We start from the raw sequence: 14,951 nt of genomic DNA, 5'->3' as shown, positions 1-14,951 counted from the left end.
TACAGTGGTCAAGGAATTTCTTGAGAGGCTTTTCGTTAGTTCTGATGATCTTCAGAACATTTAGAGGAGGATTTTCTGCCCGAAGTAGGTGACACGCTAATTAGACTCGTTAATAGGGTTTGTAGGAAGCAGAAGCATGTAACACAAAACTCTGGAAGATGTTCTGTTGATTGTTACACAAACACCACTGTTCGGTTTAGGGGTATGATAGCACAATGCATACCTACATCGTTTTGTTCTGTAGCTAGAATTAGTTGGACTTTATCTTTTGCATCCTTCCCCTAGAACCCTGACATTAGTCACCATCTGTATTATGGTGAGAACTACCTGAGGGTTCTGCTTTTTTGCCCTCATTCAGTGTTAACAGAGTTTAATTGAAATCTTATGTTTGCTCAGACTGTGTATCTTGATTTGTGTGAACATGTGCATTAATTCCAGCTTACACCTCTTGCAGCATTTGAAGTCTGGTGGAATATTGCGATGGCAGCTCAGATGACTGATGCTCATCGGCGGTTCTTGCAGGTCCTGATGTCTCATGGGATAATGGAAGGGTCAGAGGCCAGGAAATTGCACAGGCGCTGCTGTGAAATCCATAAAGGTGTGTCTCTCTTTTGGAGAAAAAGCAGGGAGATGGAAGAACCATTTTTTTTTCCTGGTGCAGATTATGAATAATTAGATTTCCAAAAAGCATACGCCATCTAAAAAAAAGTTAAAAATCTTAAACAATGTGAGTGTTCTCTCTCTTTCCTAAAAGATAAAATGACACGGCAATGAGGAAACAAGATCAGACTCATACAGAGCACTTTTTATTTTAGCAAAGATGTTTTTTATAGGTTGTACATTTTAAAATAAATTATTTTTTGATGCTGATAGTGCTGAAATTTCCAGAATGTTTTCCTCATTAATTATTTGGAAAGATTTCCTTTGGAATATAATATGAAGTGTATGCTGTTACCCATCTTGAGTAAATCTGTCACACCTGAACAATTACATGGTCAGCTGGTTAGTTTTAATATATGCTATACCAAGCTGAATTTTACGGCACATGTAACAAAAATTTGGTTATATACTGTCAAATCTTTTTGAGGTTTATATTCAAACTTAAATAGCACAGAAATGTGTAATCAACTTGATAAGGATTTTTTTTGAGATCTGCTTACAGATCAGAGATCTGTTTTTCATCTTCACTAATTCTGAAAATGTTGTGGACACAAGCTGAAATAGAGCCATAACGAGTGATGTGTTTAGTGCTGATGAATCAGTAGGTGTTAAATGTGTCAGCTGCTGGTTCCCAGAAAATAGTGAAAGAATAACATTCCTCTGCTTTCATCTTTTTCTTATTTCTGAACAAAGTTGAAAAGGTCAAGGAATGTGTAGGAATAAAAAGTGACATTTAAAAGGAAACACACAAATGCTGTTCTAATTAGTGATTTTAAACCATTATTATTGAAAGGCAGATAACTCCAGCAAATGTTAAATTACGTGTTCTCAGATCTAATATGCACTAAGTATGGCTCGAGTTATTTTCTAGTTCTCTAGTATTTAAAAATAAGAGCCTTCTTAACAGTTACTTGCAGGATTTAGTCAGGTCAGGGTATCTTTGTGAGTCTGTTGAGAGCTGAACCAATAACTGCAGGGCAACTGAACTATTCAGTTGCTGGTGGCTAATTGGGACGATAACTTCAGCATCACCATTGCTAACTCTTCTCTCTGTTAAGAGAGAAGAGACTATGGTCACTGATGTGCACAACCTGTTGTGAACCCCGTCTTGCTGTCGCCACAAGTGGAATCCCTTCTGGGCGATGGCACTGTTTATGTGTTTTCCTTAGTGAAAAGCAGTCAGACTCCATAGGTTTTCCAACTCTGCTGAGCCAAAAGTGCTTATTTCAGCACCTGCCCACCTTTCTGTCTCATAGGCAAGACTTCAGTTTTCAGGTGTAACCACTAACTCACTACCTGAGCGATGGCTAACACCTACACTCTGCTACAATGCTGGTTCAGTACAACTTGAGACTGACACATCCCATCTTTTTTCAGTCTTGTTAACACAGGGAGTATTGAATTTTGACCCCGAGGGCTATAGTCAGTCTTCCTTACCAGAACACCTAAATGAGTAATTCAGAAGCTTCTCTATATCTCTCTTAACTTTCAAGGAGCTGAGCTTCACTAAAGGCTAGTAGTCAGCAGCACAAGAAAATGATATGTCTGCTGAATATAACAGACCTGTTTGAATTCTACCTTACTAACTTTTAGCTTTTACCTGGGAAAAAAAAGTCTTTTAGCAGATAAAACATAAAAAGATCAGTGTGATGTGCCGTAGTTTGGTCTTTTTGTGTATGTGCTTTTTCTTATTTATTTTCAGTCTACTACGCGCATGATAAACTGGATGATTTTGTCAGTACTATTAACAGCCAGCTACAGCCTTTGTTTATGCAGATCCGTAAAGGAATGTCGGAAGGTGATGGGAGAGCACATTATGCTTTAGTAAGTATGTGATGTGCTGCCATCGTGTGTTTATGTGGGGCTGTTCCACTGTAACACTGGCAGCTGCTGTAGAAGCTGAGCGGGGAAGTGGGAGGATAAACTGCCAACAGCCTAGGTGCGTGGAAATGGAACATGGCAGCAAGGAATACAGCAGCATCCAATTTATTTAGCATAAACATCACTTAAGTGTTCAAGTGAGATTTCTTTTTTACAGGAGACTCTCTTTCTCAAGAGGAATTTTTGAGCTAGACACGAAGAGCCCTGCAACATTAGTTTTCTTTTTCTCTTACTCAAAAATCAACCTAGCATAAAAGTCTTGCTAAGGAATGGCCTATAAAAAGTTTCCCTAGATGGTCTGAAATGGGGGATTGTTTAAGAGCTTGGACTGGGCAGAGGCAGCTTGAAGATCAGGGGTTGTAAAGGACAGACTCCAGTGCCACCTTTAAGGAAAAGCCTCTTTCACGCCACTTAAAGAAATGACATTTCTGTTAATTGTTAGATGATGTATTCTTTACCTCAGAGGGTGTTTTACAATTTATGGTGTAGCAATACAAAGGCACTTTGATTTCAGTTTAAGTATTTTTTTTGTAGGTGAATTTGGCAGAAACTGAAATAACTAAAATGGCATCTGACTATACAGAAAATGAATTAGAATTGTTCAGAAAAACTGTAAGTATGTCAGTTCTTAGTTAGTAAATCACATTATTTCTCAAGGTACCATTTTAAAATGAATGGAAATGGATAGAGATGTGGTTCAGGAAGTAGTTGCCATCTTACCCAAGTTTATCCCAAATCAAATGGGTGGGTGGGGATGGGAGTATGTGCAAGTAACAATTCCCTGTTGAAAGTCTGTTATTGGTAAACAGAAATCAGCAACAGGGGAGTGCTCCTTGGAGTTACTGACTTTGACGTACCTGCGTTTACTTAAACAAACACCTTTCTTCAGGATTTTCAGTTGTGATTGCTGAAGTTTTCACTGGATTCAGTTGTCTAGTAATATACAGTAGATTTTAATAACATACAAGTTGGATTTGCTGATTTGAATGGAAACATTTGTCTATTGTTATCACTTAGCCAATGAATTCTGTGTTTAATAAACTAGTCAGAATGCTGCTTTTTAAACAAGAAAACATGTACTTGAGATTTTTTTTAAAGTTCCAAATGGAACTATTGGGCTGAGATTCCAGGACATTTGATGTTGTAGTTTCTTATCAACAACCCTTAATGTGAGTTGTGATCACAGCTGTATATCTTGCATGTTTTAGTGATTGTTCTCATTGTGTCTTGAGCTTTGAGGACTGAATTTCTCCAGCCATTAGACTTTTTACTTTTTTTTTTTTGCACACTCATTTTAATAAAATATGCTGTATAAACTGTGAAGAGAGCTGTGTTGTCTATTCTGTGACAGCTGCAAAAGTCTAATGTACATGCACAGTACCCAGCAGTTTCCCTGCCCTCCACCATTATTGGTGAAACGCCTATACAGCCATGTCAGCGCTGCAGAGATGGCATTGTCATGGCACACACTGCTACTGGCATAAAAACTCTGCATGCTGCTCTGTGACAATGAGCAGCAGGATGTTTGCAATGAGAGATTCTCTGAAGATTGGTAATACTGCTACAATCTTCAAGTGCCAAGTAGGTTAAGCAGCACTACAGACTCCAGAGTGGACAAACTTACTTTAGTAGTGAGAGATCTTTCCTCCAAAGAACCTTGACAAAATGCAGGTAAAAAGAAACAGATCTGTCAACCTTGGGTGTGCTCAAGGGTCCCTGAATGCAGCTTCATTTAGGCAGCAATACACTTCTATTTGTGGAAATGTTTTCTTGGCAAAGATTAAAACCATCAAGGTGACATTGATTCAGCTTCTGGCTTTTGTTTTACGGTTCTAGTTCAGGCTGTATACTGTAGTGTACCTCATATGTATGGATGCTGAAAAAGCTGCACATGACTATTACGTGTGTCTGTCTAATTGCTTGGGTTTTTTTAATAGTTGAAAATGTTTCTTTCTGTAGATGGACCTAATCATTTTATCAGAAAATGGCTTTGCCTCTTCTACAGATATATTAAACTTGGCTGACCAACTTAAGACAAAGAAAATGAAGAAAAAGGAAGTGGAACAAGTGCTGAAAGTTTTTGTGGAGGATAAGTGGCTCTCTGAGGTAACTGCTGTCTCTTTTCAAGTGTTCATATTTTAATCGGTCTGGCTGTTAGTTTCTTATGAATGTGATGGGTGAAACTGAAGCTGTTCTTTAATGAATTATGGCAAAAATGGTTTTGTGGAGCCTCTGCTTATTGCTGCTCCAGCGATCTTTGCAGAAAAGGTAGTACATTTACAAGGAAAAAGTCCTTGGGTAGGTCTATACAGGACAACATGATTTCACTTTCTTGTACCTGAGCAAGGTGGGTACGTGTGTACAGCCCTGCATGCTGACACACAGACATCCTTTGTACACAACAACACAGCATGCTTAAATTTGGAAGCTCTTCAGGGTGATGTTTGTTAGTTACATTCAGAATATATCCTGAAAAGCAGTGAGGCCAAACATGTTGAAAACTCCTGTACCAGAAATGCATGAGCCACTGTGCACATTTTTGAATTCACTTCATGAGGGAGAAACGGAGATTAGTTTACGATGTGGACACTGCAGCTGCTTGCTAAGGCAAGTGAGACCTCAATCCCTTTTCTTCTGGACTCATTGCATCATAAATCTCCAACCTGCTGCCACACATTTACTTATGTTAGTGATTTAGCAGATATTTCCAGAGATACCTGAAGCAGTAAATGGCTAGATTTTGCTGAAAGCCAGTAGAATTTCTGCTAATATGCAAATGGAGGCTCCCAAAACTGCATGTCTTTGTTAAGGAAAGCATGTTTGCTCATCTGTACCTTCCAAGGACTAGATCTCTGTGTAACATCTTTATTTTGATCCTCTAAACAAATTAATTTTGATACTTCAAAAGTATTTTGGCTTTGCATTATATCAGTGTCATCATGTTAGTTTCACAATGGCAGGTGGTTAGAAAATTCAAAAAAGGTAAAAGGAATGAAAATAAATTGCTTGTCTTGCCACTTGTTTCCTTAGAGAAATGGAGAATATACTCTGCATACGCGCTGCATAATAGAGATGGAACAATACATTCTCAGCAACTACCAAGATGCAGCAAGGAAGTGTAACATCTGTCACAGCCTTGCTATCCAGGTAACATTTGTTTTATTATTTTATCAGCAGTAGGCATCTGCTGATGTACTTAGGTGGCCATAGCTGAAGTTTGTCATACTTTCCTTTTGAGTATGATACAGACATTGAAAAATAATGGTCTTGCAATCTGGTAATGATGCCCATGTATATAAAGAAAATCTTCCCCCCCCTTTTTTCTAATGTAGGTATTTTATCTTCTGTCTTTGGAAAAAAAACTTGCCTTGGAGCAGTATCTCCAAGTATAAACTTGGAGAAAGCGATCTCACCCAATTGTACTATCTTGCTTTCCAAAGCCAGCAGGCAAACAAAAAACCCTTATCCTTAAATAGGTGTTAACAGTTAAGTGTTAGCTGTGTTCTCTTTGGCCCTTACAAATAGCAGTCTTCACGTGACACACATTCATCTTTGGTCCTGGGATTTTTGATTCAGGAATTGCTTGTGTCTTGGACTTCAGAATTAACATGTATGTTTCTATATAGCATGCTAAAGCACTGCATTTTGATAGCTGTTAGGTTAACAGTTTAGTGTTGCCTAAGTGGTTACAGCCTGAACTCCTGTTCCAAAACTACTGCATTCTCTTGCTCCTTGGCCCTGCATCTTTTCATCTTCCCAGCTAACATGCTTCCATGTTACTTTTTCCATCCCAACTGGTCTCCTTTATTACACTCAAAATGGCTCAGTGTTTTTTGTCTTTCACGCTAAATTTGGTCCATATAGGGAATGGTATTTACTAGTTTCCAGGAAAAAAAACCTCATTTTATCATTTACCACTTTGACTTTTGAGTATCCACCAACTGTACTGTGTGAAATATTCTTTGAAATAAAAGCATTGCATATCTCCTGCCCCTTGTAACAACCTTATATTAAAGCGAAGGACAAGTTAGAAGGATTTTTTTGTTAACACTTCTGATTTCAGAGCCAGGTATGTGAATCCTGTGGAACTGGAATGCATTTACCTTGTGTCAGAAAGTACTTTAGAGCTCAGAGTGAACCACGCTGTCCACAGTGTAATGATTTCTGGTCTTGCGACATTCCAGGTACCAAGCAACCTATTTAAAAAAACCTGACTGTAACAATACTAGAGAACGGACTGTGATATTCAGTGGCACTGCCTCTATTATTTATAACTGTAGTTTAATATCACTTATTTCTGACTTCAGTTGTATGTTTCAGACAGGAAACCATACATGGGCAACACTGAACCCTGAAAGGGCAAGGACTGTGCCTTATGGTCACCAGCAGATCCTGCACATATTGTTTCTCACAACATTAAAGTGTGGAATTGGGACCAGGGGGGGAAATAGTGGACAAACACAACACATGACACTAAAACTGCTGGAAATGTTATAAATACTAAGCTTCTAAGAAGAGCACAATCTTTGAAATTCCTCTGTTAGCCAGAGAAACTGGACATTCTGAACAGGAACACAGGAATATATAAAGCATTTTAAAACCTGGAGGTTATACAGTATCATCCTTTTTTTGTGTGCCATTCATTAACGTTCCTTTTGTTTTCTTTACAGGTATGAGTCAGTCAGACTCCCACTCACCATCAAAAACAGGGAGAGCAGAGAAGAGCTTCATTCTCAGCACTAGATGATGCTAGTAAAACTTGCTTTCAGTGAAACTTTTTTCTCCAATCTTGCAGAATAGCCAGACTGTATTGTATTCATTAGTAACAATGCACTGTTCAGTGTACTTATTTTTTCCTTAAGTTCTCAGAATCTTACAATAAAACTATAAATGACCTTCCTTTTCTCCTTCCTTACAGTTATGGCTGCACATCTTTCTTGGAGCCTGTTTTATGTGTGGTGTTCTCCATATTCTCGGGTTGGCACTCTCAGTGCATGTTTCAGAATGAAAGATGCAGATGTTTTCAGTCAGTCCTGCAAGCTGATCTATGCAGGTGAACTCTTAAAAGAAGCCTTGTTCCCCATTTGTACAGTTTCAGTTGCACAACTGAAAATGAAACCTGTTATTAGCACCACAGGGCTTCAAGTAGGTGAAACAATCAGTGCAGCACTTGTGGTCTCCTCACTAGGAAGGCTGACTCTCTGGTCTAGGGCTAGAGTCTGAACACTTTCAGTTGGCACTGTTGCTTGTTTTTTGTCCCTTTAGGCACAGAAGAGTTCATCTGACACAAGGACAGATCATGAGCAACTATGCTCAATAACAGGGAATAGTGCCACAATCCAAATGATTGGGAAGGAGTAGGACAAGACTTTTGAGGCAATGCCAGCTCATGTCTGCAAAGCATTGAAAAAAATTATCATCTTAAGATTCTTTTAAGTTTTAATATTAGCACTTCACTCCCCAGTTTTATGTAAGGATGCTTTTTCCTTTAAGAGTGACTTGAAAAAAGAGAAGGACGAGATAGTGCCAGGAGCCAGAATGGACTGGCAGCATAGCTTTTCCTTGGTAAAACTGTGTGACAATCAGCAGAATGCAGTGTCATCAGTTCAGCTGATGGTTAATCAAAGTATGATTAAGCTTCAGTTTATGTAAATGCAATTAATCTATGGATTAACTACAATTAGTTATATTCCTAGGCCTTATTTTTTTCCATATAGGAGTCTAGTTACTTCATGTTACTTTTTTTTTTAAAGTGTATTGAACCTTTGTGTAGCACCATCTCTCACTGTTTATGTAACTCCAGTTTTTACTGTTATTAAATCCAAGCAGAAGATAACACTAACTTCATGTTCCGAATACGGTTTGAAGCGGAGTCCTAGCAGTGCCCATATATAGAGCTGTTTCAGATGTACACACACATACAAGATGATGACCTAACAGATGCTCTTTATAGGGAGTTCATATTAGAAATGTCCACAAAAATAAAGTGGCTGTAGCATTTTCTTTCCATTTACCCATCCAGATTCTTTCACTATGCTGAAGCAAGAGTTTGTTGGGTTTTGGTGGGGTTTTTTTGTTGTTTGTTTGTTTTTTAATCCACCTCTAAACTGATCAGGGACGAACATTCTCATGCTTAAAAAGAATCCCGTGAGAAGATGCCCGATGCTACTTTTTCTGGCTTCTAACTGTGATTATAATGCTCACAGACCTTTATGTGTGCTTCAGAGCTATGACCACCAGAAACTGACAGAGAAGCTGATATCAAGCGATCGTACATAGTGCCAATATTTAACTGGAATAAATAGAACCTGTCCAGGCATCAGAATACAGGACTGAAATGCAGCCTTTCTGAAATTAGGAAACTTAACTAAGTCAGGATCTTCCACATCAACCTATAAAAAACCAAAACACTCATCAGTAGAATGTCCTTATTCAAATATGATTTGATAAAGTAACATTACTGATATTAAAGTTTCAGACAACTATTTACCTGACTAGTGTTGTGAAGAAGTTGGCTTTCATGTGGGTACAGGTTTTCTGAATCTTGCGGTGAATATAGACGGATATACTTTCTTCCAAATACCTGTATATATTACAATAAAAGTTTTCCATCTGTTATTAACCTGCACATTACTGGAAACTGTGGGCCATAGTTGGCATTTAACAGTAAAATATACCTGACTACAGGAAACTGCATTCTTTGTTAGTAATAAACAGACACTTCTATACTAAAAAGTTAAAACAAATCAGACTATTGGAATTCAAGTGCTTTAAATTCAAAGTTTAAGGCACCCAATTTATTCGACGTTATTTGGGCTCTACATAATGAGAAATTAGAAGAACTGAAAATAAGGAGGTTGTGTCTTCAGTGCAGTTTGCATCAGGAGGCAGAGCTACCAGCACAGAGTTACTGCTAAACTCCCATATACTCCTTTAGCTCTTATTTCTGTGTCATTCATTGGAGTGCTTAATTGAAAGACTTAATTGAAAGAGTTCATAAGGTAAGTGGACTGACTGACCTGAACACTACACTGAATTGCAAGTTGCCAGTGCCAAGAATTAAGTGGCAGAATAAACGAGACAAAACTGATCCTGTACCGATACCAGTGGAATGCCCACAGAAGGCACAGGGTGAATATTCATGCTGCTTGTGCTAGAATTCAAGATTTATTCAAGGGCCAGGCGTGATCATATTTGTTTGGAACTATCACATTAAAGAGTAAGTCAGTACGCTGACTAACCACAGTACCCTGGGCTGGCATTATGTACCAAACTATTCCAACCAAGCTGCTTTTCCTGTATTCTCCACATAATACAACAGGATTTCTCGCAACCTTACCCAAGTTGTAATGCTTGATGTTTTAAAGTTTGTTGCTTCAAGGACAGCACATAAACACACCCTAAAGGTTGGGCAAGTATTGGTGTATTCGTGCCCTGTCCTGCTCTTCACTACCTGGTGATACTACTGTTCTGTACTGCTAGAGCATTGATCTGAGTAATGATGGCTGTCCCTGTGGTACCTGGACTGCCCTGAGGTGTTAACAGCTCCTTCCTTCACTTGCCTCGCTGGGTTCAGGCCTTGTATATTGCAAGGCTGAAACCACAAGGTAACTGTCAACAGCCTGCACCTCTACACTGATTGCCTCATTAATGGAAATACCATCTCTGCAGCAGCTACCACCCAGCCAGTAGGGACCATTCCACAGCCACGTTTTAAATGGCATCAAGAAGCAGAGCTATTTTAATGGAAAACTGAAAACTGCCAGGTCATCTGGTGTTCAAATTACAAAGACTTTTACAGCACTGGCAGATACTCCCTCATTCTTCAGGCAGAAGAATACAAGTTCTGAAGTCTGTAAGGGAAGTATCTTTTCCCAGTCCAACAACTCCTATAATGGACTTGCACCCAAAAAAAATCCCAGCAAGTTTTACATAGCATCTATAGTTAGGACACTTCACTTCCAGAATGCAGTTGTCTGTGTGTGTCTGTGTCAGGTAGGTTGGCAGGAAGTACAATATATACATAATTGCACAGCAGTTCTAAAAACCCACTTCAGGAAGGCCTCAGTTCCAAATGTAAACACAGGTTAGCAAGATGCAACTGTTTGGGTCAGAGGAACTAAGGGTCAGCTCATAAATAAGCACGAGTATTCAATGTCATGATCCTGCTGGAAAATGTCTGAAAGTGTAAGACTTTTTTTTTTTTTTTTTTTTTTTTTTTTGAGGAAGAAATGGCAATCTCCTTCCAGTAAGCAAAAACCCCTCAGTGTTTGAAGATGTACAGTTGTCAGCTGCTTGGACGAGGAATACATCTTTGGACTTGTACAGCGCTCATCACAAAGGGCCCCAGTATTTTATTGTGTTACTCTGCACTAAAAAATTGCCATCAAGAAACCTACCAACACTTAACTTAGCTGCAATGAGGTCACAGTGCAAATATTACTTCATCTGACTCTCAATGCATGCATGAGTAGATATTTTATTGGGTAACCTGAAATGGATTAAAAAATGCACCTAAGTCTACCCCAAAATCTTGCTGTTCCAGAAAAGGAAGTTCCTTGGTACACTATGACAGGATTCAGGTGCTTCCCAACTCTGTTACAAATTCCTTGTGTGACCTTAGAAAAATTGCTTCTTGTGATTTCCATTTACCATCTGTAAAATGAGGGTAAGTAATGGTCTATTCTCAATGAGGAGCACTTGTGGCCAACAAGATTGCACTGATTTGTAGTAGAATAGAATGCAACAGAATAGCAAAACAATATCTGCTTATTCTCTATCCTTCAATCGTTCATCAAGTTGTCTGCTACCCTTGTCTCTAACACTTACATACCATAACCATTTTTTCTAGATGTAGCATTAATGGCATGTGTAGAGTAAGTAGAGTACAGACCTGGGCTAAAAAATTTTGCTGAGGATCCTGATGAAGAGGCGAGATAGTGCCTTCTGGACCAAACCAAGCGTTAATGGTGATGTCATCTTCTTCCCCTTCCCCCAGGCAGCAATAGTCAGGGATACCAATATCCTCTTTCAGTTCTGGGATCTACTCCCATAAAGAAATAAACATTAAAAAGATTATGTGCTGACTTGCCAAAGGTATGTAATTCACAGAGCAGAGGAACAAGGCTTGACACAAAGAAAACAAATGACCTGCTCGTCCAGCAGGAGAGCAATAGCTGAACTGCTGGGAATCTGCAAGAAATGTCCTCATGCTTTCTGTCCTAGCAAGCGCTGGAAGAGGTGGGAGAAAGAAAGGGCTTTCTCGTCCTTCCCTTTGCTTCAGCAAAAAACAGAGAAGCCCTCAAGAATAAGTAGGTTTGCTGTTCATGGAAAAGGAGCAGCTGATCTTTTATACACTAAACTTGCTTCTCCGTGAGATTCCTTTTTACGTCTCCCACCAACCTATTTCTGGTTAATGGGCATGGCATTTCAGAATACCATGAACATATCATCACTGAAGACTGTTTCCTGTCCAAATCTCTTCCCTGACTTACATATTCTTTGGGGAATTTCTGCTTTCAGGTGATATCCCTATAACAAGCTACACTGTACCAAAACAACACTCAGATTGAAAGTCTTCACCCCTAAAAGGGTTTTGTTGCCATGCCTTTCAGCCAAACGGAACAAACCTCTTCCTCTGTTCCTTCAAATTGTGGGAATAGAAACTGAAGAAATACCGTGAATTCTCCACATGCCCTTCCATCTAGTAGAGTCGACATCCTCAGAGATGACTTATGCTACAAAGGGAATGCTTGACTGCAGAAAGACAACATTCACTCAGTTTTACCTGATCAAAAAGCTGGTGCTGGGCAAGGTATCCTACACTCTTCTGAAATTACAGCAGAGAAAGAAAAAAATGCATAGTGACATATAGGGTAAGACTTCTCAGTTAGTTAATTTACTTATAAGTAACATCCATTTCCAATGTCCTATTTCAGAGTACTGCAATTGTTACAACAGATGACTAGTATAAGGAGTCTTCTGAAATAGTAACTTACAGCTACACTGGAATTGTAAGAGTGTAGAAATATCCCCACGACCAACAAGTTATCAAGCTCGAGTTAGTGGAAGAAGCCCAGCTATAATCCTACAGAGTTTCAATGACTCTGTTGTCACCCCTGGGACAACGCTCTGCATCTTTATAGCCAGACCCTGCTGGTACACAGACTAGTTCACCTTCGAAGCCTCTCGATACTCTATTCCAGGCTGCACCACAGACCAATTTGCAATGGCACATGGTCCTTCCTGCCAGAAGACTAGGAAACAGAAACAAGGGCTTTAGATCCTCAGCTGTGAAAGTAAAAGGACATTCAAAGGATTAATTATTGTTAATGCTAATCAACTTTTAATTTTTCATTCCTGGTGGCATGTGGATTTGAATCTTGATCTTAGATCTCACTAAGCAGTTTAATAACTGGGACGAACAAAATAACTGCTGGCTGAGGATCCCTTATCGTTAGACTCCACCATTCAGGTTTTTGCTGCAGAAGCTATCTATCTATTAATCAAATTCCAGCTGCTGTACATTTGATTCCATATAAAAATGAAATCTAGTTATTGTTGCAATAACTATTTGTAGCTTCAGATCTTGAAAATATTCATCGAACCTTTTAATTCAGAGTTGTGCTTAGAGCATATCCCCTCCCTTGACATCATCTCTAAACATGTGTGTTCTAAGCAGAAATGCTGTACCAATAACACACTGCTGGATTTGGAGATGAAACAAAATGAGAGCAACAGACCTCATTCACAATATACTGGTTGATGAAGTCACTGACAGTCATGAGCTTCTGAGACCATTCCTCATCTGTGTATCGAGTACCCAATTCCACGGGGACTGTGCGACACCCTGCGACTTGACAAACATACTCCACACTGAAATAAAGAAAGTTCCATTACCCTTTAATACTGCTCTTCTTACTAATTTTGAATGAAAGGCAACCAATCAAAATCAACCTTTTCAAGTTGTAAAACTCTACTGCCATGAGTTTCTTCTTTCTAAAACCAACCAACCAGAGAGAAAAGACAGCAGAAAAGGACACAAGCAGCAAGAAAACAAGCAGTCAAGTTTGCACGTATATTATGCCACAATTGTCTGCTTTGTTCTGTTTTAAAACCTTGTTTACCTCAGTTAACTATTGTTTCCTTATGAGCTAAGGCGACTTAAGCTGTTAGTCTCTCTTGCCTAGGGATGGTTCATCTTTATGTTGCCTACTGCCATGCTTGCTAAATAAAATGTTGTATCTTTTTATTGTTAACGCTCTATCAACTCTCTGTCAGTGACGAATTCTGTATACAGATGCCACTAATATCCATCCTTGCTAAAGTTAGATTAATTACTTTGATGAGTGGTATACATCTCTCCATCGACAATTACATTAACTAAATGGAGAAGATAATCTTTTTAAGTTCCTGACATTAAGCAGTGCAGTACCTTCCCTCAAAAAAAAAAAAAATCAAAACCCTATGCAATAACAAGTGTGTTCAGTTAATGTCAATTTTACTCTTGGCTGTGGAACAAAAGCAATTGCTCAAGCCAAGCACGAGTGTTTTCTTCCCTTTTCTAAGGAATCATGAACTTTATCTCACAAATACTCGATTCTCAGTATTGGAAATATTGGTTACCTTGCAGAAGGTGCACAATGTTACTACTCACTCCTGAATGACAGTGTCTGAAACTCAACCCTCTGATGTGATACTGACGAACGTCAGTGCTTGAACTTATGAATGAAAAAGCCAAACATGCTTAGTCATGCATCTCTGAAATTCACTCTCCATTGCACTACTTATCAGCAAGTTCAGAGACGTAAAAATCCCTGATCTGTGTCTGACACAGACCCACACAAGATGTGAGTAGCTCACTGTAACAGTTAGCACTGCACGCCTGTCACTAGTTTCCAGCTGAGCAACAGACAGCATCAGCGGTTTGCCGGAGCGCTCCCCAGCACAGGGCTGAGAGCTGCTGCCTTCCAGCGCCATCCTGGCCAGGGCACGGGTTCCCTGGCGCACTGGAACACCTGCTGTGCAATGCTCTGGATGGTCTGATGCGCTTCCCTCATCTGTGGAGCAACTGCTACAGAGCAGACGACATCGCAGCAGGAAGGTGCTGCCCACAAGAGTCGCTCCCAATGGCACCTGTCTTCTGTGAAGGTCTCTACAGCTCCACTGAGCATCAAGATGCCCGACACAGAAAACAATCCTCGCTCTTACTAGGGCAGGGGAGAAACTCTTATTTCTCACCTCCACTTCTTCATACACGGCCAGTGGTCAATAATCCCCTCCAAGACCACAGGCTTCTGTGGAATTAGGTAGTTGTCTCTGAAATGCTCCAGCGAAGGGCAGTGAAGGTGTGGAAGCACATCTTCTGGCAGCACAACGGGGACTGGAGCGGGGTCAGTCCGGACCCTCTG

At 39.6% G+C, this 14,951-nt stretch overlaps 2 protein-coding genes across 2 annotated transcripts; one reads left to right on the top strand and one right to left on the bottom strand.

Moving 5' to 3' along the window:
- Nucleotides 1–440: 440 nt before the first annotated feature.
- Nucleotides 441–7,284, top strand: NSMCE1 (NSE1 component of SMC5/6 complex). The gene is given in 8 exon segments (XM_010178142.1): nucleotides 441–598; nucleotides 2,363–2,484; nucleotides 3,076–3,153; nucleotides 4,501–4,647; nucleotides 5,572–5,688; nucleotides 6,605–6,725; nucleotides 7,212–7,246; nucleotides 7,249–7,284. Coding segments are annotated over 8 exon segments (774 nt in total). The 5' UTR covers nucleotides 441–480.
- Nucleotides 7,285–8,696: 1,412 nt separating this feature from the next.
- KDM8 (lysine demethylase 8) lies at nucleotides 8,697–14,945 on the bottom strand (the record flags this gene model as incomplete). Its single annotated transcript, XM_010178141.1, has 6 exons — nucleotides 8,697–8,933; nucleotides 9,032–9,124; nucleotides 11,435–11,584; nucleotides 12,329–12,370; nucleotides 13,284–13,416; nucleotides 14,782–14,945. Coding segments are annotated over 6 exons (747 nt in total), but the record flags the coding sequence as incomplete, so codon positions are not given.
- Between the last annotated feature and the right edge of the window lie 6 nt (nucleotides 14,946–14,951).

The sequence above is a fragment of the Antrostomus carolinensis genome, unplaced genomic scaffold (genome assembly GCF_000700745.2).
Source record: "Antrostomus carolinensis isolate BGI_N321 unplaced genomic scaffold, ASM70074v2 scaffold55431, whole genome shotgun sequence".
Lineage (NCBI taxonomy): Eukaryota > Metazoa > Chordata > Aves > Caprimulgiformes > Caprimulgidae > Antrostomus > Antrostomus carolinensis.
The sequence above is the reverse complement of the archived record's forward strand: the minus strand, read 5'-3'. Positions and strand labels throughout refer to the sequence as shown.